General features: G+C 52.0%; 10 protein-coding genes across 10 annotated transcripts; 4 read left to right on the top strand and 6 right to left on the bottom strand.

Moving 5' to 3' along the window:
* Window positions 1–138: 138 nt before the first annotated feature.
* Window positions 139–1014, bottom strand: BJY04DRAFT_40495 (BolA family protein). The gene is made up of 3 exons (XM_073720306.1): window positions 810–1014; window positions 646–752; window positions 139–580 (listed from the first exon to the last, which is right to left on the bottom strand). Exons 1-3 carry the CDS (start codon window positions 924–926, stop codon window positions 400–402), a joined length of 405 nt encoding a protein of 134 aa, XP_073572196.1. The 5' UTR covers window positions 927–1014; the 3' UTR covers window positions 139–399.
* Window positions 1015–1171: 157 nt separating this feature from the next.
* BJY04DRAFT_186971 (uncharacterized protein) lies at window positions 1172–3958 on the top strand. Its single transcript, XM_073710967.1, has 6 exons — window positions 1172–1679; window positions 1748–2058; window positions 2106–3013; window positions 3060–3310; window positions 3360–3591; window positions 3678–3958. Exons 1-5 carry the CDS (start codon window positions 1322–1324, stop codon window positions 3410–3412), a joined length of 1881 nt encoding a protein of 626 aa, XP_073572195.1. The 5' UTR covers window positions 1172–1321; the 3' UTR covers window positions 3413–3591; window positions 3678–3958.
* Window positions 3638–5278, top strand: BJY04DRAFT_227071 (glycoside hydrolase family 7 protein; the record flags this gene model as incomplete). Its single annotated transcript, XM_073718553.1, has 1 exon — window positions 3638–5278. Exon 1 carries the CDS (start codon window positions 3950–3952, stop codon window positions 5276–5278), a length of 1329 nt encoding a protein of 442 aa, XP_073572194.1. The 5' UTR covers window positions 3638–3949.
* On the bottom strand, window positions 5266–6694 carry BJY04DRAFT_186967 (uncharacterized protein). Its single transcript, XM_073710965.1, has one exon. It carries the CDS (start codon window positions 6657–6659, stop codon window positions 5445–5447), a length of 1215 nt encoding a protein of 404 aa, XP_073572193.1. The 5' UTR covers window positions 6660–6694; the 3' UTR covers window positions 5266–5444.
* A 458-nt stretch (window positions 6695–7152) lies between these two features.
* Window positions 7153–8150, bottom strand: BJY04DRAFT_217294 (uncharacterized protein; the record flags this gene model as incomplete). The annotated part of the gene is made up of 2 exons (XM_073715999.1): window positions 7153–7389; window positions 7476–8150. The coding sequence occupies 2 exons, from the start codon at window positions 8148–8150 to the stop codon at window positions 7153–7155; spliced, it is 912 nt and encodes a 303-aa protein (XP_073572192.1).
* A 2181-nt stretch (window positions 8151–10331) lies between these two features.
* On the bottom strand, window positions 10332–10773 carry BJY04DRAFT_186966 (uncharacterized protein). The gene is made up of 2 exons (XM_073710964.1): window positions 10481–10773; window positions 10332–10371 (listed from the first exon to the last, which is right to left on the bottom strand). Exons 1-2 carry the CDS (start codon window positions 10764–10766, stop codon window positions 10337–10339), a joined length of 321 nt encoding a protein of 106 aa, XP_073572191.1. The 5' UTR covers window positions 10767–10773; the 3' UTR covers window positions 10332–10336.
* Window positions 10774–13315: 2542 nt separating this feature from the next.
* On the bottom strand, window positions 13316–14581 carry BJY04DRAFT_40468 (putative nucleoside-diphosphate-sugar epimerases). Its single transcript, XM_073720305.1, has 3 exons — window positions 14120–14581; window positions 13960–14059; window positions 13316–13897 (listed from the first exon to the last, which is right to left on the bottom strand). Exons 1-3 carry the CDS (start codon window positions 14377–14379, stop codon window positions 13502–13504), a joined length of 756 nt encoding a protein of 251 aa, XP_073572190.1. The 5' UTR covers window positions 14380–14581; the 3' UTR covers window positions 13316–13501.
* Window positions 14582–15379: 798 nt separating this feature from the next.
* BJY04DRAFT_217291 (putative extracellular cysteine-rich protein) lies at window positions 15380–16452 on the top strand (the record flags this gene model as incomplete). The annotated part of the gene is made up of 2 exons (XM_073715998.1): window positions 15380–15602; window positions 15713–16452. The coding sequence occupies 2 exons, from the start codon at window positions 15380–15382 to the stop codon at window positions 16450–16452; spliced, it is 963 nt and encodes a 320-aa protein (XP_073572189.1).
* A 31-nt stretch (window positions 16453–16483) lies between these two features.
* Window positions 16484–18345, bottom strand: BJY04DRAFT_186960 (uncharacterized protein). The gene has a single exon (XM_073710963.1). The coding sequence runs from the start codon at window positions 18314–18316 to the stop codon at window positions 16583–16585; it is 1734 nt and encodes a 577-aa protein (XP_073572188.1). The 5' UTR covers window positions 18317–18345; the 3' UTR covers window positions 16484–16582.
* Window positions 18346–18699: 354 nt separating this feature from the next.
* On the top strand, window positions 18700–19879 carry BJY04DRAFT_40453 (uncharacterized protein). Its single transcript, XM_073720304.1, has 2 exons — window positions 18700–19163; window positions 19226–19879. Exons 1-2 carry the CDS (start codon window positions 18950–18952, stop codon window positions 19723–19725), a joined length of 714 nt encoding a protein of 237 aa, XP_073572187.1. The 5' UTR covers window positions 18700–18949; the 3' UTR covers window positions 19726–19879.
* Window positions 19880–20171: the final 292 nt, after the last annotated feature.

Here is a 20171-nt window from a genome sequence, read left to right as displayed (position 1 = left end):
CGCGCACAGCAAACGACTCTAGCCTTCTCCCCGCCTCGCCTTGCTGTTCCATTTGTATTATTGGCTATACCACGTCCGCTTGTTTTCTCTTGTACTGTTTGAAAAGCTTTCTCAACACCCGTTGCCCTTGATTTATCATATCATTATCCCGAGATCGTGTTTAGCTTGCGGTTTCAATTGCACGCGGCAAGACGCACTCTTCATTCGTTGGCTAGGATGCTCCTGATGTTATCGCTGTGTATATATTAGAGTCTCTGGCTTGGTCCTCCCCTTGGCGCTTGATCCCAACTAATAATCGACCCACTAATAATCTTAATCCTTGTTTCACATCTGGGTGTATATACAATACTGTATTCTCCGATTCTGATCCAGATCGTTCGCTTTCAGCGGATTAGCGCATCACGCCTGCGCCTGCGCCGCTTGCCTCTCCATCTCTCTCTCCTCCTCTGGCGTCTTCGTTTTCAGCTGCAGCGCATGAATCCCACCCTCCTGGCTCATCTCCTCTTTGAGCAAAGCATATACCATTCTATGTCTAGCGGGTTGCATTTTCGATTGGAACGATGAAGACGTTATCGTTACACTACACATCGCATCAGGTCAGCCAACTAAGTCTAGTCATATTTTCATGGTATATGCGTAGCGCACTGGAAATGAGTCTCCTTCGAGGTCTGTCCGCGCATTGGGGCGTGATGCGCATGGAGGTGGGAGTCGTTGCGAATTTGGAGGGTTGTGGGCGCGAGTGCGGAGGTTAACTATGGGCGTTGGTTCTATTAGTAGAAGTTTTCGAAGAAGAGAAGGGGAAGACGTACCTTCTCGCGCATGAGGTCCTCCATGGGTGTATTTGATGCGGCGGCGGACATTCTGGCGGTTGTGGTTGTGAAGAGGCGGCGGTGGATGAGACCGGGGAGCATCGGTAGACGGGGCATTTATTGGTGTGGTTGTGAGATGACAGAAGGTTTCTGACAGTTGACGAAGGTTTAGATATTGGTTGATTGTCTGCGTGGTGAATGTGATATCGTCCGATGTCATGGCAATTGATCGAGATCGGATTGGACCTAGCTACTGCATTGCCATTTCGGGTAAGGCGCGTCGGGGAGCGCGCAAAAGCTCCGCGGACCACAGTGCATTGGTCCTTTACTTTGTCGACTCGTCTACAGCTTTCTCCTGAATATCTCTTCCTTGCACGCCTTGCTTCGCGGAGCCTCGGATTACCTCGAGCTCTCTGAGATCTTTAAGCTGGCCCAGTGATCCCTGTTGAGCCCGAAAGCTCCGATTCGCACCAGCTCATGCGGCGAGCATAGCTTTCTGGCCTCCCTGCGCAATGTATCGGACGTTATTCTCCGCCTCTCGAGGCCCTCGGCTATCGAGTCGTGTCCTTTCCTCTCTATTCACCTGCAAGCAATGCAGAGTCCTCTCGAGACCCGGCTTCGCCGCCCAAGCGCGTCTTCTCGCAACCCTTCCCGACCTCCCTCTCTTCCGCGCGCTCCAATCCCACGACCCATCTAGCATCGCCATCGTTCAGAAGCCCGATAATGGCCGCGTTGAAAGCACATATGGAAATTTGCTTTGGGATGTTGCTCAGGCGAGAGAGCAACTTGGAAAGCTTGCCCCAGGCGGGCAGGATGGTCTCCGCGGCGAGCGGATTGCGCTGGTCATGAATAACAGTTATCAGTTTGTTGGTGGGTATTCTTGCACATTGTTCTTTGGCATTATGCTTGGTGTGCGCTAATGTATTGTATCTTGACAGTCACGCTTCTCGCGATCATGGCTAGTGGAGCCGTTGCCGTCCCTCTTAAACATGATCTACCGCAACTGGACTGGAAATATATCATGGACAACTCACAAGCCAGCATGTTACTGCATTCGGGAAAATACAAAGAGAAAGTCCAGAAGCTGGTCGATGAAGGCGGACTGACCGGGAACGTCAAGGTTGAGTACGTGGAAGGGGACGGGTCCAGCGATCTACCCAAGGATACTGTGGTGCTTGGAGACCTGTCCCCAAAACACGAAGATCAAGGTGGATTGATGCTGTATACGTCCGGAACGACGAGTCAACCGGTAGGTCCGAGAGCCCTCCTGGTTGTATCGCGGCTAATATGGCCTAGAAAGGCGTTTTGATTCCACAGTCTGCGCTTGAGGCACAGGCGGCTTCGCTCATCGAGGCGTGGAAGTTTACGCCTGAGGACCGGCTATTAAACGTTCTTCCGCTGCATCATATCCACGGAACGGTCAATGCTCTTCTTACTCCGCTTATTGCGGGCTCCTCCGTCGAGTTCAAGTTCCCCTTCTACCCAGGCCGGGTGTGGCAACGGCTCGCGTTGCCTTTCATACGGGACGGTCAGAGCAAAGCAGCAAAAGTCACCATTCTCAGTGCGGTGCCTACAGTGTATCATTACCTACTTACCAATCTCAAGGAGCAGCCTTTGGCGGTACAGAAGGCTGCCAAGAAGGCAATCTCCCCGGAGAATCTTCGCCTGAACATATCAGGCTCTGCCGCCCTGCCTATTCCAACTAAGGACGCCTGGAAAGATCTCAGTAACGGCAATGTCTTACTGGAACGCTACGGAATGACCGAGGTCGGCATGGCTCTGAGCTGTGGCCTCGACTTTGCAGATCGCGTTGATGGCAGCGTTGGGTGGCCTTTGCCGTCCGTTGACGTTAGGCTAGTTGATATTGACACCCATGAAGTCATCGAACCTGGTGAAGAGCTGAACTCAGACGGACAGCCGCGTCATGGAGAGATTCAAATCCGCGGCCCTACCCTCTTCCGCACATACTTTAGAAACGCGGAAGCGTACGATGAATCGTTTGTCAATAGTACAGATGGAGCCCCCTGGTTTAAGACAGGAGACATCGCTACCCGTGAGGTTGTTGACACCGCCGGCAAGGGCACCAGCGGCGAATGGGCCAAGGGACCTTTGTACTTTATCCAGGGCCGACAGAGCGTGGACATACTCAAGGTGGCCGGCGAAAAGGTCAGCGCGCTAGAGATTGAGAGAGCGCTTCTCTACATGTTTGTTTACCCCGATATCTTTGATGACCCCTCTAACAATCGCTAGCCCCGAGATAGCTGAAGCAGTAGTTGTTGGTCTTCCGAGCGATAAATGGGGCCAAAGCATTGCTGCTATCATTGTTATCAAAAAGGAAAAACCTGAAAATGCTGATAACGCCGAAGAACTACACCCAGTTTGGGGTGCCCTAGGGGGTCCTGTCACTATCCGAAACGAGCTCAAGGACCGCCTTGCGAAACACAAACTACCGTGGGTGTTTAAGGCTGTCGACGAGATTCCGAAGAATGCGATGGGGAAGGGTATGTTCGTATAACTTGTTTTTGAGATGAAGCTAATGGTGTTCTATAGTCAACAAGAAGGAGCTCGCCAGGGACCTGTTTCCAGGTTGGAGGAGCGCCTAGTAAATGCTCTTTGGCTAAATATGTGGCAGCTGGAGCTATTTACAAGACCCAACTTCAAGCAAAGACAACCATTACGCAGCCCGGCTACGTAGCGAATGCAGGTGATATCTATCTGAAACTGGAACCCGACCACAGCTCTTTCCGAATCAGTCACGGAGCCGTACAAGACCAGATCCTACGTAGGTGCTTGTTGAGAGCGTGCCGATCTCTGGGCATCGACTTTACCCTCTTTATCCTATTCGCTGGAGACTGACAAACTCTTCAGCACAAAGCACTTACCCAGATGCAGCCCTGACTTCTCCGCATCTCGGCTCGGCTCTATACTGCAGATCTTAATCTGGAGCTGTTTCAATATAATCACAACGGAGGTACAATGACGCTAGTCTGGCTGTTTCGATACGGACCGCCGGACCGATCATGAATGAAACGGCTACCATCTTCATGTCCATCATTCTCTCATCCTAGCACATTAGCAGTACAAGTAGACAGTCTACCCCAACCCACATCTCAATCGCAACCTCAACCACAGCCACCACAATGCCTCTCCCACTCAAACCTCTCGCTCTCTCCCTCGCCGTCGCTCTCTCTGTAACCCTCCCTCACCTCAGTACCGCCCAACAAATTGGCTCCCCCGAGAATCGCCCCTCCCTCTCAACATACCATTGCACCACCGCCCACGGCTGCACAAGACAAAACACCACCGTCGTCCTCGACGCAGCCACCCACCCAATCCACAACCCCACCACAAACCAATCCTGCACAACCCCCTCCAACACCCTTAACCCAGTCCTCTGCCCGGACAAACAAACCTGCGCCTCCAACTGCGTAATAGAAGGAATATCCAACTACGCCGCCTACGGCGTCACCACCCAGGGCAGCAAGCTCACCCTACAGCAATACCTGAACGAGAATGGCACCCTCAACGCAGTCTCGCCTCGAGTCTACCTCGTCTCCGAATCAGAGAACTACGAAACCCTCCACCTCCTCAACCAAGAGTTCACCTTTGACGTCGACGTCTCCCAGCTCCCCTGCGGCATGAACGGCGCCCTGTACCTCTCCGAAATGCACGCCGACGGCGGCCGCTCACCCCTGAACCCTGCCGGCTCAGCATACGGGACAGGCTACTGCGACGCCCAATGCTACGTCACGCCGTGGATCAACGGCGAAGCAAACACAGAAAACCACGGCTCCTGCTGCAACGAGATGGACATCTGGGAGGCAAACTCGCGGGCGACAGGGCTAACCCCGCATGCATGTCTTTATGACGGCGGCGGGCTGCACGAGTGTACCTCTGATGAAGAGTGTAATGGGCCGACCGGAGAGAATGACTCTGTCTGCGATAAGTGGGGGTGTAGTTTCAACCCCTATGCGCTGGGTCGGAAGGATTATTACGGACTTGAACTGACGGTTGATACCACCAAGCCTTTTACGGTTGTTACGCAGTTCATTACGGATGATGGCACGGCTATGGGCACGCTGAATGAGATTCGGAGACTGTATATCCAGAACAACCGGCTGATCAAGAACGCGGTCATTTCGATCCCCCCTTCTTCGAATTCGTCGGAGACGACAAATGCGCTTTCTGATGCTGTCTGCGATGCAACGACGAACTGGTTTGGGCGATTTGGTGGGATGGATGGGATGGGGCAGGCGCTTGGGCGGGGGATGGTGCTTGCGATGAGTATTTGGAATGATGCGGGAGGGTATATGCAGTGGTTGGATGGGGGGGATGCGGGGCCTTGTAATGCGACGGAGGGCGCGCCGGCGGTGATTGAGCAAACGACGCCGGGGACGAGGGTTGTGTTTGGGGGGATTAGGTGGGGAGATTTGGGGAGTACGTTTGGTGTTAAGAGGGGGAGGGAGTAGCTGGTGTAGGAGGTGGGGTGGAAGACAAGAGAGGTTGTTATTTCTTAGTGTATGGTTTGCTTTCGATATAAAGATGGTTGATTTATTGGACTGTCATTCTGGTTCGTTTACTCGTGAGTTATCATGTCATGTCATATCATACCTAAGGTGCTATACCCCGTTCTCCTTAATAAAACACCTTGATCTCTCTTGCTCCCTTCTTCTCCCCCTTCTCACTACCAGCACCAGCAGAGTCACCACCAATCAACTCCGCCAAACTACCAACCCGAACATACCTCCCCTCATCAAGCACAAGCACCCTTCCGGACCCGGCAGCCCCCATCCTCTCTTCCTCCTCCACAACCACACACGTGAAGACCGTCGACCAGCGGTTGCCCCCGGCATTATAGAACGCCTGCGCAGCCGCCTCCTCCCTCGACCCACTTCTGACCACTCTATAAATACTCTGCCCGATAGTGTTCCGCCCCGCCAGCTCAGGCAGCCCGTTCCGGTCAGGCGAGATCCACCGCCCGTTGCGGGAGGTGCTCAGACCCGAGATGGTGGTTTGGATGGAGAGATAGATGAGGTTTACATCTTTGTCCTGGACTAGAGGAGAGGGAGGGGTTGGTTTCTCGCTCGCTGGCTCTGCTGCTGTCACATCTGCATCTGCAGCAGGAACTGGAGGGAAAGAAGAAGGCTGCAGCGCAGCGCCCGCCGCAATCCTTGGAATCTTCAGTCCAACGGGCCGTGGATCCAGCAGCGGCTTCAGCACAGCCTGCGGGGGTGCAGCAAGTGGCTGCGCAGCGTTCATGGTGATGACCGTCTCCGGAACCCCGAAACTATACCACGTCTCCGGCACACCGAGCGCGAGGAGTGGAAGCCACGAGACGAAATCGAAGTGACTTGCTGGGTGTATGGTGATGTAGGCGTCTCGATTGTACGGGTCGAGAATGACGTGCTTATCCGTCCCATACTCTGGGTGCTCGATCTGCGCTTTTAGCAGAATGAAGAGGTCGCCGTGCGAGGATGCCGTGGGCCCCGAGAAGGGCCACGAGGCCCGCTCTCGGCCTCGGTGCCGGCCGTGATCGAGGAAGGAGATGGGGGATTCGGCGGGGGAGGGGGAGTCTCGCTGGCTGCCGTTTCCCCGGTGCCGGATGGGAATCGGGCGAGCTGGACGACCGCGTTCAGGCTCTGGGGGAAAGGTTTCGCGGCGGTCGAGAGGGGAGCGTGGGAAGGGGAAGTCTGCAGGCGGGGCGGAGTCGCGTGTGGTGTCTTGGGCCTGGTGGGAGCAGTGGCATTGGCATTGCGTAGCTGCGGTTGGGGTGGTGGTATCTGCCATGGTGAAGAATGTATCTGGAATAGAGTCTGTGCCAAAACTGTCCTGTGGTGTCAGGATGGGCATACTCGTGCTACAGTTGAAAGAAAAAGGAAACAGGAAAGGCAAGAGATAGGTGAAGATGGGCAGCTAGCTCACATAGCTTGCAGATTAGGCGGGGCTAGGCAGCACTCAGCCTCAGCCCCAGCCTGCGGCCGTTGGCACTAGGGTGCGGCTGAATTATGGACTTCCTGGAGCTGATAGGACGCATAATTTGACCGAGTCAGAGGTAACATGAGCATTGGATATGATTTGATGAAATGGTTGTTTCTATCTGATAGCAATTAGGGCTGCGGGGATCAGCCTGTTGACTATCCTGGTGTGAGTTGGCGAGTAATCAGCAGTTGGATCGATCAGAAGCTATATAGATTCATTTTCTTGCATTGGCTGCATATACGTGTGCTATTGGTCCAGTAATGAGAGAAGAAAGGTGATAACTAGGGGCCAGCAACTCAAGATTTAAGTCAAAGTCTTAGCATACAACAAAAGAATTCCTAACTATCTTACCAAATCTCTATACTTACAACAGAGCAAACAAAACCGAAGCAACAACTCCAGAAGCCATGGTCAACATATTCGCCGAAAACAGAGCCCCTGCATCATCACCACCCTCACCACCCTCATCCTCGATGACCTCTACAACCTTAAGACAGGTCAACTGCGCGCTAGCATCGCTATCACCATCTCCAGGAAAAACGGTCAAGATCGGCGTGACTTTGAATAGCTGCTTCAGGGCCTCGGCGTCGGTGAATTCGCTCTGTACTCATTAGCATCATGATCCCGTCCAAACTCAGTGCTCATCCCCCAAAGAGCCAGTAAAGCAAGAGAAAAGAAGAAACTCACGAAAACAACCTCCTCCCTAACCACCGCCAGCCCATCTTCCTCCCGAGTAGGCCAACAATCCGAACTCCCATTCTGTGCCCCAGAGATCGTACTCAGGTCACTCAACGAGGCAACGCTGAAATTTCCTAAACCATTTCCATCCCCTGAGAAATTCGCACACTCCTCAATCGCGTTCTCTCGCAGGCTTCGGTCAAGAGCGTCACAGTTCCCGCCAGTACCCTCTGAAGCACGTTGAACAAGCGCATCGATACAACTCTGCTCGATAATATCAGGACAAGTACCCGTGGCAGTCTGCAAATCATCTCCTCCAAAGTCACCGGGTGAATCGTTGAAGATCACCGCGCAGCCGGAGACGTCATCCGTATTGATACCCTCAGGGATAGAGAGGAAGTAGGAGGATTGATACGGGACGTCATCTGGGTTCGTGGAATTACCGCCAACTTGCTCCGCATTTGTAACCCGCACGGCTTTAAGAAGAGAGAGACCGTTGAGTGCTGCCGGTACATCAGGAATCTCGGCGAGACCGACGTTTGAGTAGGTGGCGTCGGCGAGGTGGCATTTGTATGTGCCGTCTAGCGGGCAATTGAGGTCGGCGCAGCCGAGGATTTCTTGTGTGTGGACTTGGGTGAGGATGGAAAGAAGGGAGAGGGCTGTGGCAGACTTGACGGGAAACATGTTTGGGAATGGTATGTAAAGATAGGGTTTGGCTTTGGTTTTTGCTTAATCGCGGTCGGTTGATGTTGGTTTTGTCTTGACTGCATATTGGGCTTTATATCTCTAGGCACTAGGATCGGCAGGGCGTTTTGGGCTCGATGAACTGACATCATTCAGCTAGATATGGGGCTCAGAGGAAGACAATAGCCCTATCTTGGCTGGCGATCTGTGTTTGGAGTGGTGTTCTTCCAAGGCGACGGGTGGTTGTGAGAAGCTATACCCGGAACTCCGATTCGGTTGCTGTTGATCTACAACTTTTGCATCATCGGTAGATTGCTACTGGGTTTAGTACTCCGAAACAAGCCCACTGGTCCTCTCTCCGCTCGACTTTCGCAGCAGAGAGTGTATAAAATGCGTGTATGATTCTGAGATGCGGTCAACGGCTGCCTCTATACTCCGTATAACTAGAATATCTATGTAGATTCCGCAGAAGTCCAGCTCAACCCGACTTCTCCGCCAAATTTCTATAAGGATTATTCGGATCCTGCTCCTCCTCTTCAGCCGACGGAATCGTCTTCCTGACCTTGCAGGGACTCCCCACAGCCACCGAGAACGGCGGGATATCTTTAGTGACGACAGAGCCAGCACCAATCGTACATCCCTCGCCGATCGTCACACCAGGAAGAATAATAACATTCCCACCAATCCAGCAGTCATCACCGATAAACACCGGGTGCCCGAATTCAACAAACTTCCGCCGAGACAGGATGCTTGTGTCGTGGCCCGCTGTATAGATGCTTACGTTGGGGCCGAGCTGGACGCGGTCACCGATGACAATCAGGCTTGTGTCCAGGGCAGTGAAGCTGTTCGTTATCAACATCATTCTCTTAGCGAGATGAGGGAGGCATACTTGAAGTTAACAAAACACTCCTTCCCAATGGAAATATTACACCCGTAGTCTGGTAAAAACGGCGGCTCGACAAACGTTCCTTCACCGACTTTGCCAACGACCTTGCGGAGTAGTTCGTGGCGCTTCTCGCCGATCTCTTCGTAGGAGACGGTCTTGGTGTCCAGATTGTTGTAGTCTGTTGCCACGCCACGGCATCGGTGGCGGGCTTCGGAGAGTTTGGGAAGGAGAGGGTTGTACCTGGATAATCAGAGAGAGTTTTCAAAGATTTAAGAGTTCGGAGATAGTAAGTACATCATTCCTGAAATCATCTTCTCATAGTCATCGCACATGGGGACGTAGTTGAGTCCCCGCGCGATCTCGATGATCTCGGGTCGTTTTTCGGTGGCGGCGGCCATTGGAACTTTAACTGACGAGAGTAGTAGTATAAAACTGTACGAGTTAAAGCAGATGTAGACTTTGAGATGAAATCTAATGTCTTATGAGTATTCTCCGACAGATGTTTGTTCGAGAAGAGTGCCCCCTCCAATACCCCACTGCTCATGACACCTCAGGCAGAGAACTGCCCAACAGGGTAAAACATGGAGCAATCTGCCTATTCTGGTTAGTGTACTCCAGGACATCACCTAGTTAGTCCAGACAAATTACCTTTCTCACCAGTTTTAGCACGTCCAAATCAACTCGGGAACTGGGGTATAGGCCATTTTATTTAGGCTCTGGGGCCGTCATGAAATTGACTTGAAGCGAGGACATCGGCTCTTGTGTAAAACACTGATCCCCTACAGAGATCCTGAATGTTTGTTTCAGTTGAGGGATGCCGCCCACCTGCAAGTGGCAATTGCACTCGAGTCTATCCTATCCGAATCCTCTTTGATTCGACTTCAGTCCTATTTACAAGCCCGATAAAGCTGACAAGACTCTTAATTGAGCAACATCTGGCTTACACAATCTTTACAGGAACTGAAATCATCAGAGTGGGCACCGAAGCACCAAATACAACCTGGTATCAATGCAAAGTCAATCGCCAAGTACATTTAACACTACTGCACCTCACATAGGAGACACATCCACTTCGGCTCAACTGCGGAGAACCAGATGTTAGAAATCTGGATCAAGATCAAGGTGATGGCAGAAAGGTAGCATTTAGTGGATAGTCACGCAGATGATGCATTCAAGCATCCAGAGCTGGGCGGCGAGCTGTCCTTCTGTCTCGGAAGAAACGGGAGCTTAGACCAGCTTTTTCCAGAAGACATACCGACCAGCCGCACCAGAGACTCTTTCGCTTCCATCGACCCAAAAATCATAGCCCCCTCCGGGAAATTGCGAATTGCCGTGGTAGGACCCCTTGCGTCGGATTTTCGATTCTGAACTTCTTGCAGGAACGCTGGTAACTCCCAGCAGGTCTGCCCAGAGGTACCATGCTGACATTGCTGAAACGTTGCAGATGGTGAAACCCGGTAGCTCGCATGACTCGTCGAGATCCCAGAGAAATCAAGCCTATCCCCAAATCTGAGTCCTAGTGCCTTGATGCTAGCGGTTGAAGCTGCTAAGAGGTCATAGTTTTGAGGTACGCGATTGCAGGGCGAGTCGCTGCATAGCGCGCGTTTCCCTGTGATAACGTCACCGATATCAGAGCAGAACAGGCACGGAATGTTGTTCAGAAATGGCAGCCATGCCAGGCCTGACTTTTCGACTTGTGCCAGCTTTAGGTCACTTTGAGGAGAGTCCATTACTATGTCCATCAATTCGTATCCATATATCTTGCGCCCGTTTGGCTTTGGCTTGTGTAGAGAGGTTTTAGACAGATTGGCGGAGAATCCCATCACAAGGTCCCGAACCGTTAATTTAGCTTCTCCATAAACTTCGACAACGTTGGAAGAGTTGTCTTGGAGGGCTTTCAGTGAGCCAGAGCCGTCATGGTTATCCTTAGGCTCCGCATGAGGAACACCATTCATTGTAGTCGAACCCTGGGATACCAGAATTGTCTTCGCGTAGCACAGTAGCATTTGATGAAGCACGCACACAAGAGGAACAACCCAAGCCCTTCCTTGAGTGGTATCATACAGGACCATCTGCTCTGACCCACTGTTTCTTAGGCATTTCAGGTAGTTGTCCGAAGGGCTAAATTGAACAGTATTCCTTGATCGACTAAACGAGAATCCCATCTGTGCCCCTACTTGAACAGGAGCAGCACTCTGTGCCAGGAGCTGTAGATTTGTGCCAGTCCAGTGCCACGAGGTTTGTTTCGTTTGCGCACCAGACCATTTGATGTCATTGTGATAATCTGTCCCAAGCATGATCGTGGCCCTTGGACACCACCCGATCAATGCCTTCTCCGTTACCAAGCTATCGAGGCTCTGAACCTGCAGCCACGGGCCCTTAGTCGCACATAGCTCGCATGTCTTAAGCTGACCATCATGGTCCGCGACCTCCAAGTGCCATTGTATCGTTTCCAGGCCTCTCCTCTGGATTGGAATCAAGGCTGTAGAGTAGCCCATGAAAACAAGCCCCGATGCAACTGAGACTGGGTACTCAACGGCAGTAATTTGAAGCATGTCTTTGAAATTTATATCAAGCCATAGTTCCGGTGATAATGCATCTGGGTCCTCTACAGCTATTACAGCTGAGCGGAAGAGTGCATTCCAGCATGTTGTGCTCGTTTCTTGCAGAGGACGTAACGTAAACAGTTTGAAGTAACTACCATCAAGAGTCCCAGATGATATAAAGTTGGAAGTCTCGGGGATAGGTTGCCGGAACGTCATGCAAATCCACACCACTATTCTTGACATGTACCCCGTATTATCGACTTTTTTGAGCCCAGAAAAATTTACTTGGACCTTATTAGCCGTTGTTTCAATTTCCATACCCAACAATTCACTTTCCAGCCGTTTTCCATCGAGAGAAAATATTGCACTTATGAGAGACTTGAGAATCTTGACACCCAGCATTCCATGATGTTCTCGTAGGTAAGCTTCGCATGATCGAAATCGTATACAGTTGTGCTTGGCTGTTAGTGTTGGGGTTCTCAGCACTAAGTCCTCGACGTTCGGGGAGTCTCCATTGCCCGCCTTATCGTTCAAGTGGCTTGCAATAAACAATGGAAGTTCCCAGTCACATCTAATCCTTCTCTTGTTGACATCACCGCCGAGACTCGAATCCTTAGCAGTATCCTGTGGGAGATGTGCCTTGGTTGAAGATCTGATATCACCTCCTGCGTCAAGTAATATCCCTCGAATCTCCGGATTGACCGTCGCCTCAGCCACTTCAAGAGGGCTCCTTGGAAAGGTGAGATTCTTCTCGATTGGGTACGTAAACCATTCGCTGCGAAGGTTGACATCCGCCCCTGCAGCTAGCAGCAAACGAACTGTGGCCCGGTCTTCGAGACGTACCGCCTCACGCAGGGCCCCAGCAAGCACGGCAGGCGCTACTCTCCCCGACTCTTTCTCTGGGCTGAGCAGCAAGCTGAGAGTCTCTCGATCCCTGGACTTGACGGCCTTGAAGATGTCCCATGGCAGTGGGTCAACTTCAGCGCACTGTTGGGTATCTGCTGTAAATCGTATTAGCAGGTGTACATTATCTCAAAAATGTAATATTAGACTCTGAACCTTCAAGGCCCCCCTGCAATTCTTCGACTTGTCCCTTTTCCTTGAGCTTTTGGAGCGACTGCGAGGCCATACTTGGTTGTTTGATGAGAAACGCAAGGGCGGCTACGGTAAGAAATGGTTTTTAAGACATAATTGACAGATTTCCAAGTTGTAGAATCTGTGTGCTAATTCCAACCGGCACAGCCTTCTCCCGAGGTCGAAGAGGCTGAATTCACCCACTGCAGGTGTCGAGATACGTGCTGCTCCGGGATTGGCCTTCTTACAGGCATCCTTGTCAGGTATGTTTGCTTTTTATCCACCTGCTTTTTGTGAGGTTATTATATGTGCGATACCACACAACCCGAGGTCCATTACAGATGTATCCTTGATTGCAACATGATTGAAAACTGTCTGAATCTTAACTATCAACTTCAAGACCTAACACTACTGGTATCGCAAGGATGCTCCCGTATTGCTAAATGTTAAGCCACTATGGCATAGGCCAGACAAACATCCCGAAATTCACACCTACATCTGTAAAACTATTGGCTCTTGGTTTTCAGCTAATGCTCTGGGAAGCCGCTGCCTTGCCTAACTAAACCTCTCGTGGTCTTTTTCCTGCAAACATTCACCAGTTTTTCATCCTCACACGAATATATCTATGCAAGCTTCTCAATCTCCAAGCCATATGCGTGAAACCTGATAGAGGCAGAATGCTACCAAAATTATAATTAATTATCTTTCTATACCCCTTTAATCAGCCCTCATTAAAAATTTTATACAAGCTTGGGATTTAAGAACACAGATAAAAGAAAAATCCCAACTCCCCCAAGCCCATCACTCCCCGCATGTTCAGCACAAATCATAACACCAAAGCGAGATCAAGAATCCAGCCCAACGGCCTTTCTCAACGCCGCGTTCGAAATAATCCACCCCCCTTCATAAACCCCCTCCCCGGTAAATGGCTTCCCATTCCCCTTCGCCACATCCGTTAAAAACTTGCCTAGATACTCCGTCGGTGAATGCTGGCCCGTGATGACATTCCTCATCAGCCTCCCCGCAGTCGCATGCAGCGTCTTCTTCATAAATGTTTGCTGATCTGGCCTGCTGAGGATTTGCTTTAGGACGTTGGGGTCATTGAAGGGGTCGACGTAAGCTGGCCGCACAGAGTAGGGCTTTAGACTGGGGTATTTCTTTGAGAGGGCGATGAGGGCGGATTCGGTTTGGCCTTTTGTGCGGCCGAAGAGGGGAGTGTAGAATTTGGGGGATTGAGTTGCCTTGTTCCTTTGTTAGCTTGGGTCTAGTCTGAAATCCGCCTGAATGGTTAGAGAAGACGTACACCTTCCCCGGAGACATAAACGAAGTTAAATGAGTCTGAGAGTGTCGCGAACGCCTCTGCTGCGGCAAGGGGGTAGTCGACTGTGATCTTTATGTATTCCCTGGACGTCAGGTTAGAGACAATCCAAAGTGGAATTGTTCTTTAGAGGGGAGCAGCATACTCCTTGGCAACCTCGGCCTGCGAAATTCCCTGCGCCCAGATACATCCATCCGCACCTCTGAGTTTCTCCAATAATTCCGCAGGATATTCGTTGAAATTCTTATGCTCGATAACAGTCACGTTCGGCTTCCCGTCAGCCATCGGCACGGGACTCCGGCTGAGGATGTACAAAGCCGAGATCTCCCCTGCAGGGAGACTCAGGATGTGGTTGAGGGTTGCAGAGCCGACAAGGCCCGTGGCGCCAGTGAGAATGAGCCGCATGATGTCTGTTTAAGTAGGTAGTACTTGCTTGGTGGTGAAATTTGAAATATCTGAGCTGACCACAATTTTGGGAGACAAATTGATTTTATAGTGTGTTGATGACCGGAGGTAACAGCGTCCAGTATGTCCGGGCAAGGTCTTGGCGTCAGCCATCCCCAAGATCTTAAGTTCTTAACAACGGTAAGCTTGCACCATCTTCATTCACCCGGCCTACGAGTAACTCCGGCTCTCCGTTTGTCATTGTTGCTGCAGCTGTGGGGTGGCTGGCTCCGGAGATCCGCCGATTTAAATCCTTGCCATCTCCGGTTCGAAGATCTTAACAGAGAGTAGCTCTCTGTTTTTTTCGATGCGATCCGTCTTTCGTTCTTGTGCAGGGCAGCAAACACCACCGCCGCTCAAGAAGCGGTTCATACCCAACAAGGAGTACAAGCGCACCATGATCTGACCATCGCTCCCTCATCATGGTTAATTTCTTCATCTCAAGCCTTAAGCCACAAGTCATGAACCCAAACCGGTAGCCCTTATCGCCGAAAATCGACTCGGCCGCCAGCACATGGTTGCCAAAATCAACATCTGCAGGACTACAACCATGCAACGCACTCACAAGGCTCAGCCAGGCGCAGGCAAAGGGCTAAAGCAGGCCAAGCTCACTATCGAGAGAGAGGAGCAACGTGCAACCTCGTCCTGGCTCGCTACTGGTCCATTGCAAGCCCTAAGGATCGAATACGAGGTCGTTTGATGAGGCTCCATCCGCCAAGAGCACGGGGAGTTCAGTTCGCACTGCGCCGCGGCGCGATGAATCGGAAACTAGGCCTGAGAAAGCGAGAAAACGGGGCAAGCTGGGCGAAGGCTGAATTTAGAGACTGCCTGGCCGCTGCTTGCTGGCGGCCATAAATGCGCTTGGTTGCCGGTCATTTTTTAAGGATTTCTCCGCAACTCCATACGGTACCCTTGAGTAGTCGCGATCGATCTCACTCCATACTCGACCACGATCACTAAGATGGTGAAACTGTCTTTGATCCTCAGCCTCCTGGCTGTCGCGACTCCAATTCTCGCAGCAAAAGCCCACGTCGAGGGCAATTCCAAGCCAAAACTGAGGATCGGCGCAGAGGACGAGCGACACTCCTACTCCAGTGGGAATGCCAGCCTGCACGTTGCTCGTGATCTCGACCTAACAGGCCTCGGCCTCCTCGCTCGTCAAACAACATGTTCTCCTGGACGCTGTATGCCATGTTCCTTTCCCTTCCCTTCCCATCCCCTCCCTTACTCCAATGCCAATATGCCCTCCTCATCTGAAGTTCAAAGAAACACAACTAACCCACTTCCACAACAGACGCCTGCGCCGACGGCGACGGCTGCTGCCGCGACAACCAAAACTGCACACCAGGCGGTTGCTGCGACAAACCGAACGTCGAATGCGGCTCCAATCACTGCTATGACCCGGCAACCGAAGTCTGCTGCCGCGCCAGAGGCACAAGTTGCGAAATCGGCTACGAGTGCATGATCTCTGACGGGTGCTGCCGGATCGGCCGCAGAGAATGTGGCGATAACCACTGCTACGACCCAGAGGAGAAAGTCTGCTGCCCCGAGGACGGGACGACGTGCGATGTCGGGTATACCTGCCAGCCGACGATCTGCTGTCGCAATGGGCTGATTGAGTGTAATGGGGAGTGCTATGACCCAGACTCGGAGGAATGTTGTGGGCGAGGGTCTGGGGCGGAGGTTTGTGATAGTGGGGAGACTTGTGGTGGGAATGGGGTTTGTTCGGCGGTTGCTACGTTAACGGCGAGCCCGACGACAAGAAATTCGACAATTGGGGCGGAGGAAACGTCGACTGTTACGGAGAATGATGCTATGTCGGGGCCGACGGGTGTTTCGGCTGATGAGAATGATTTTGAGGATGAGGATGATGAGGATGATGGAAGGGAGACGGTTACGCAGACGATTTTCTCGGGGGATGCGAGTGAAACGGGGCCTGGGGATAACACGCCGACTGACGCTGCTGCTAGGGATATGCTGAATGCCTGGCAGTATGGAGTGCCGGTTGTGGCGCTGCTCTGGAGGTTGATGTAGGTAGTCAACCTGGTATTCCAGGCCGGGTACGAATCATGATGCACACGGTATATCATTCTTAACGAGATGCTATATCTCCAGTCTTTCCGAATAATACATAATAATCAGATGAGCTTTACTTCCAGCTCCTTCAGAAGACGTCATCCTCCAACCACCCCGGAGTTTCCCTCCCCTGATCAAGATCCACATCATCCAACAAAACCCCATGCCCAGGCCACCCCTCCCTGGGAACCTTAACAATCTCATCCTCCCTACCCTCGAAAAAGTCCTCGAAGCCCATATTGGCTATACTGAGATTAGCCCACACAGTATGCGCCTCCCTGCCCTGAATGCGTCCATACAAGAACCCACGCAGATTTGGTTCTTCCACATCCATCAAGATCTGATTGGCCTCTGCCTTTCCCTCCTCGTCGAAGCGAAAGTACCACGATGGTTTCAGGACGATGATGGTGCCGTCTTCCGCTGACTGTCTGTCGATGAAGAAGTATGGATATCCACATCTATCGACTGTGTCTTTGTAGGAGTTCATCTCCCAGAGGATTTCCCACATCGAGGCTTCGGCGCCGTCCTTTTCGTGCGGCCAGGGGACGAAGCAGCAGACTTTGGGCCAAACGTCGACGCTCACGTCAACGTCTGTTGCTGTCTGAATCTCAGACTGGAGAGCGTCATGTTGTTCGCGGGTAAAGCTGTTGGTCAGGTAGAAAAGTGGGATGCCGTTCATGCGGCGTGAGACGGGATTCCATGGCTTGGAGATTGGGTAGAAAGGGTTTTCGAATGGGAGGAGCAGCTCGAAGCCATCTTTTTTGTAGTCGCGGGCTTGTTTGTCAACTTCTGAGACGCGCCTGCTGGGAGGAGTGCTGTGGGCGGATTCCTGCAGAACCGCGAAGAGGGTGTTTTGGACGGCGACTAGGGGGCCGAGGGATCGGTTGGAGTAGATGGACACGAAGGGTGTTTCTGTCTTTGGTTCTTCTTCTAACTCATCTGTCTCAATCTCTCGAAGGAGGAAGTGGACAGCTTCTTCGCGGGTCTTGCGGTTTGTATATGATTCGTAGATGCGGACGATGTCACGGCGGGAGGGGGTGTTAACATGGTCCCAGGCGACGAGGTTGGTGGCGGCTGGCTTCTTCCCCTTACCGCTGCTGTCGCGTTTCTTTGTTGCCTGTCGGTCAACAGCATTTTGGAAAGCCGACTGCAGTTCCTGCAGCTTCTCGGGGCTGGTTTTGAAAAGAAGAAAGATATCAAACTTCTCCCCGCACGTCGGGGTGGACTTGGTGCCATCATACGGCCAAACGGAGCCTGCGCTGCTGTTTCTCAACACATCTGGCTCAAAGAACGCTCGATCTGGATCGTGAAGTATCAGTCCATCCTCAACACCGAGTTTCCTGAGTTCCTCCTCGCGAACGAGATCAAGGGTGTTCAGCCTGTCAAGCAACCCCGCGTTCTCACCCTCGACGTCATCGACGGGAATCCTGCGCGCAACGACTTTCACTTCATCCTCTTTGTCTGGCGTCCTCACAGCAACTGCAACCACGGAGGTGACTGAGCTTTCGCCATTGTGATTCTCTCCGTTCAGCTGCCGCTTCGTCAATCTATCTGCAACGAAGTACCCAGGCCATCCAGCCCGGAATGCGGCGGTCGCAAGACCGTAGATGTTCGCCTGGCTATCCGGGTGCTCGCTCTGCACCGCAATAGCCTGCAAGTCCGTCTCAGAGGGACTCCATCCTGTTATCTCGGCATCGCTCGACCGATCCTGAAGAGCTTGAGCCAGACGCTGACTGTGGTCTTCTGTCCAAGCGCCGAGGAACGCCACTAGGAGAGAAGCCTTGGTCTTTGAGGGTTTTATAGGGCACTGCACGCTGGCCATGATTGGTGATTCTTGGCTGTTAGATTGAGGAAAAAAGCCTAGGGTTCCGACATTGAAATACCCAACCAGGACGCAAAGGCAACAGCCGAGAAGTACAGGCAGCAAGAGCCCAACATCGCCACCAAGCCCCATGACGATCAAATCCGGTTTGGGGGCGGCTCGGCGTTGGCCAACATTTGACGTGACATGATTCGTGCATAGGCCACTGAGAGCGCTCTATGTTTCCACTTTGGGAGTGATATACCCCGGAGTAGATGCCATCTCATACTTCGTGACGTCGGCTGCTGTTTTGATTAGGAAGGATATACATCGGTCCCTGTTCCGACAATTCTTCTCCACCAATGGAAACGATCAAGAAAGGCCTAGAAAGGGTCAACAGGGATCGTCTAATCTCGAGCTATCCAGACTTTGCGCGATGGAGCGCTCTGTTTATATACGTCCCCTGTGGATGTCGTCAACAGGAACCCTGATTATGCAGGAGCACATTGCATCTCAAATCACGTCGCCAAACTCATTCCAGGGATGAGGTCTGAGCAAGAATCTGACACCCTGATAAATCCCCACATCCCCCAGACTAATCAGGCTTTCCTCTAGTACCTGTGCCGGATGCCCTTGCAGTGACCCATCAGCAACATGGCGGATTCTGATCGAAGGTGCTACTTTCCGTCCGGTGTCGTCGCCGAAACAAACGTCCCTTGCTCAGGGGAGCAATACACCTCTTGTTGCCACCACACTGATGTCTGCTTGTCGAACGGGCTTTGTCTGAGCGCCGGCCAGCAGCCATATACATTATCGCGAGGGAGTTGCACAAATCAGAGATGGGATCAAGGCTGTCCAGAGTATTGTGGTCGGTACCTCCAATACTTTCTGACAGTCAAGCTGTGAAGTTGAATATGCTAACAGTCACAGGCGATGTCAACCCAGACGGAGGCTGTTCAATCGTCAACTTCAGTTTCAGGCAAGGAGTTTCTCGATATTGCTGTGGCACCGCCATTAGCAACGGCTCGTCGCTCGCCTGCAGGGATGGGGACGATTTCACCGTGCCCACTGGCCAAGTTCTCGCGGGATTCGCTCTTTTAGAGAACGTCACCGCGCTCAATCAGTCTTCGAATACCCCTAATTCTCCACCATCAATAATCACCGGAAGTGAAGAATGCCATGAGACCGCGATAGGTGCAGGCGTCGGGGTTCCACTTGGAGTGATTGCTCTGGCATCAATTGCCTGGGCGCTGTTCGAGCGGAGACGGCGCAAACGAGCAGCAGTAAATCCTCTCCCGTCTGACGAAACCTCGCCGGCCATGCAAAAGTCTCCTGGGGCTTTGGGGAACGGCACCACCTACAGACAAGACGGGAAGCATCGCATGTCCGAGTTGGATTCGCAGCGGCCTGTTGCGGAGCTCACTGCATAGGTTTCCATGTTTCATACTTGCATCTTCCATCCTTTTGTGCTATTCTTGTTGAGGGCAGATTAGATGCTCTCTAGTGTGGATCACGGCGTTGGCTGTATCGGTGTTAGCATGGGTTTTTTTTAGCAACTTGGATATCTCACATGAATGATAACCCCAATCAAGCTCAGCCTTATATTCGTTGCCTGGAATTCAGACCCCCAATCTTATTTTTTGGCCGATCGGGGTTCTGGAGCGACTCAGGGTCCAAGTTGGAGGATGACCGAAAAGTTAGGCCCCAAGATTCCCCCATTCACGCAGCAACCAACTGCATTGACCGGCGCTTTAGCTCAGCCACCTTGTGCAAGAGCTTGGGGTCCAAAACTGCCCTCGATCATTGGCCATGTCTAATTCAACGCGTCAGCCGCAGTAGGTAAAAAGCTTGGACTTCTTCATCTTTCATCATCATA

The sequence above is a fragment of the Aspergillus karnatakaensis genome (genome assembly GCF_047715665.1).
Source record: "Aspergillus karnatakaensis strain CBS 102800 unplaced genomic scaffold BJY04scaffold_19, whole genome shotgun sequence".
In the NCBI taxonomy this organism is placed as follows: domain Eukaryota; kingdom Fungi; phylum Ascomycota; class Eurotiomycetes; order Eurotiales; family Aspergillaceae; genus Aspergillus; species Aspergillus karnatakaensis.
The sequence above is the reverse complement of the archived record's forward strand: the minus strand, read 5'-3'. Positions and strand labels throughout refer to the sequence as shown.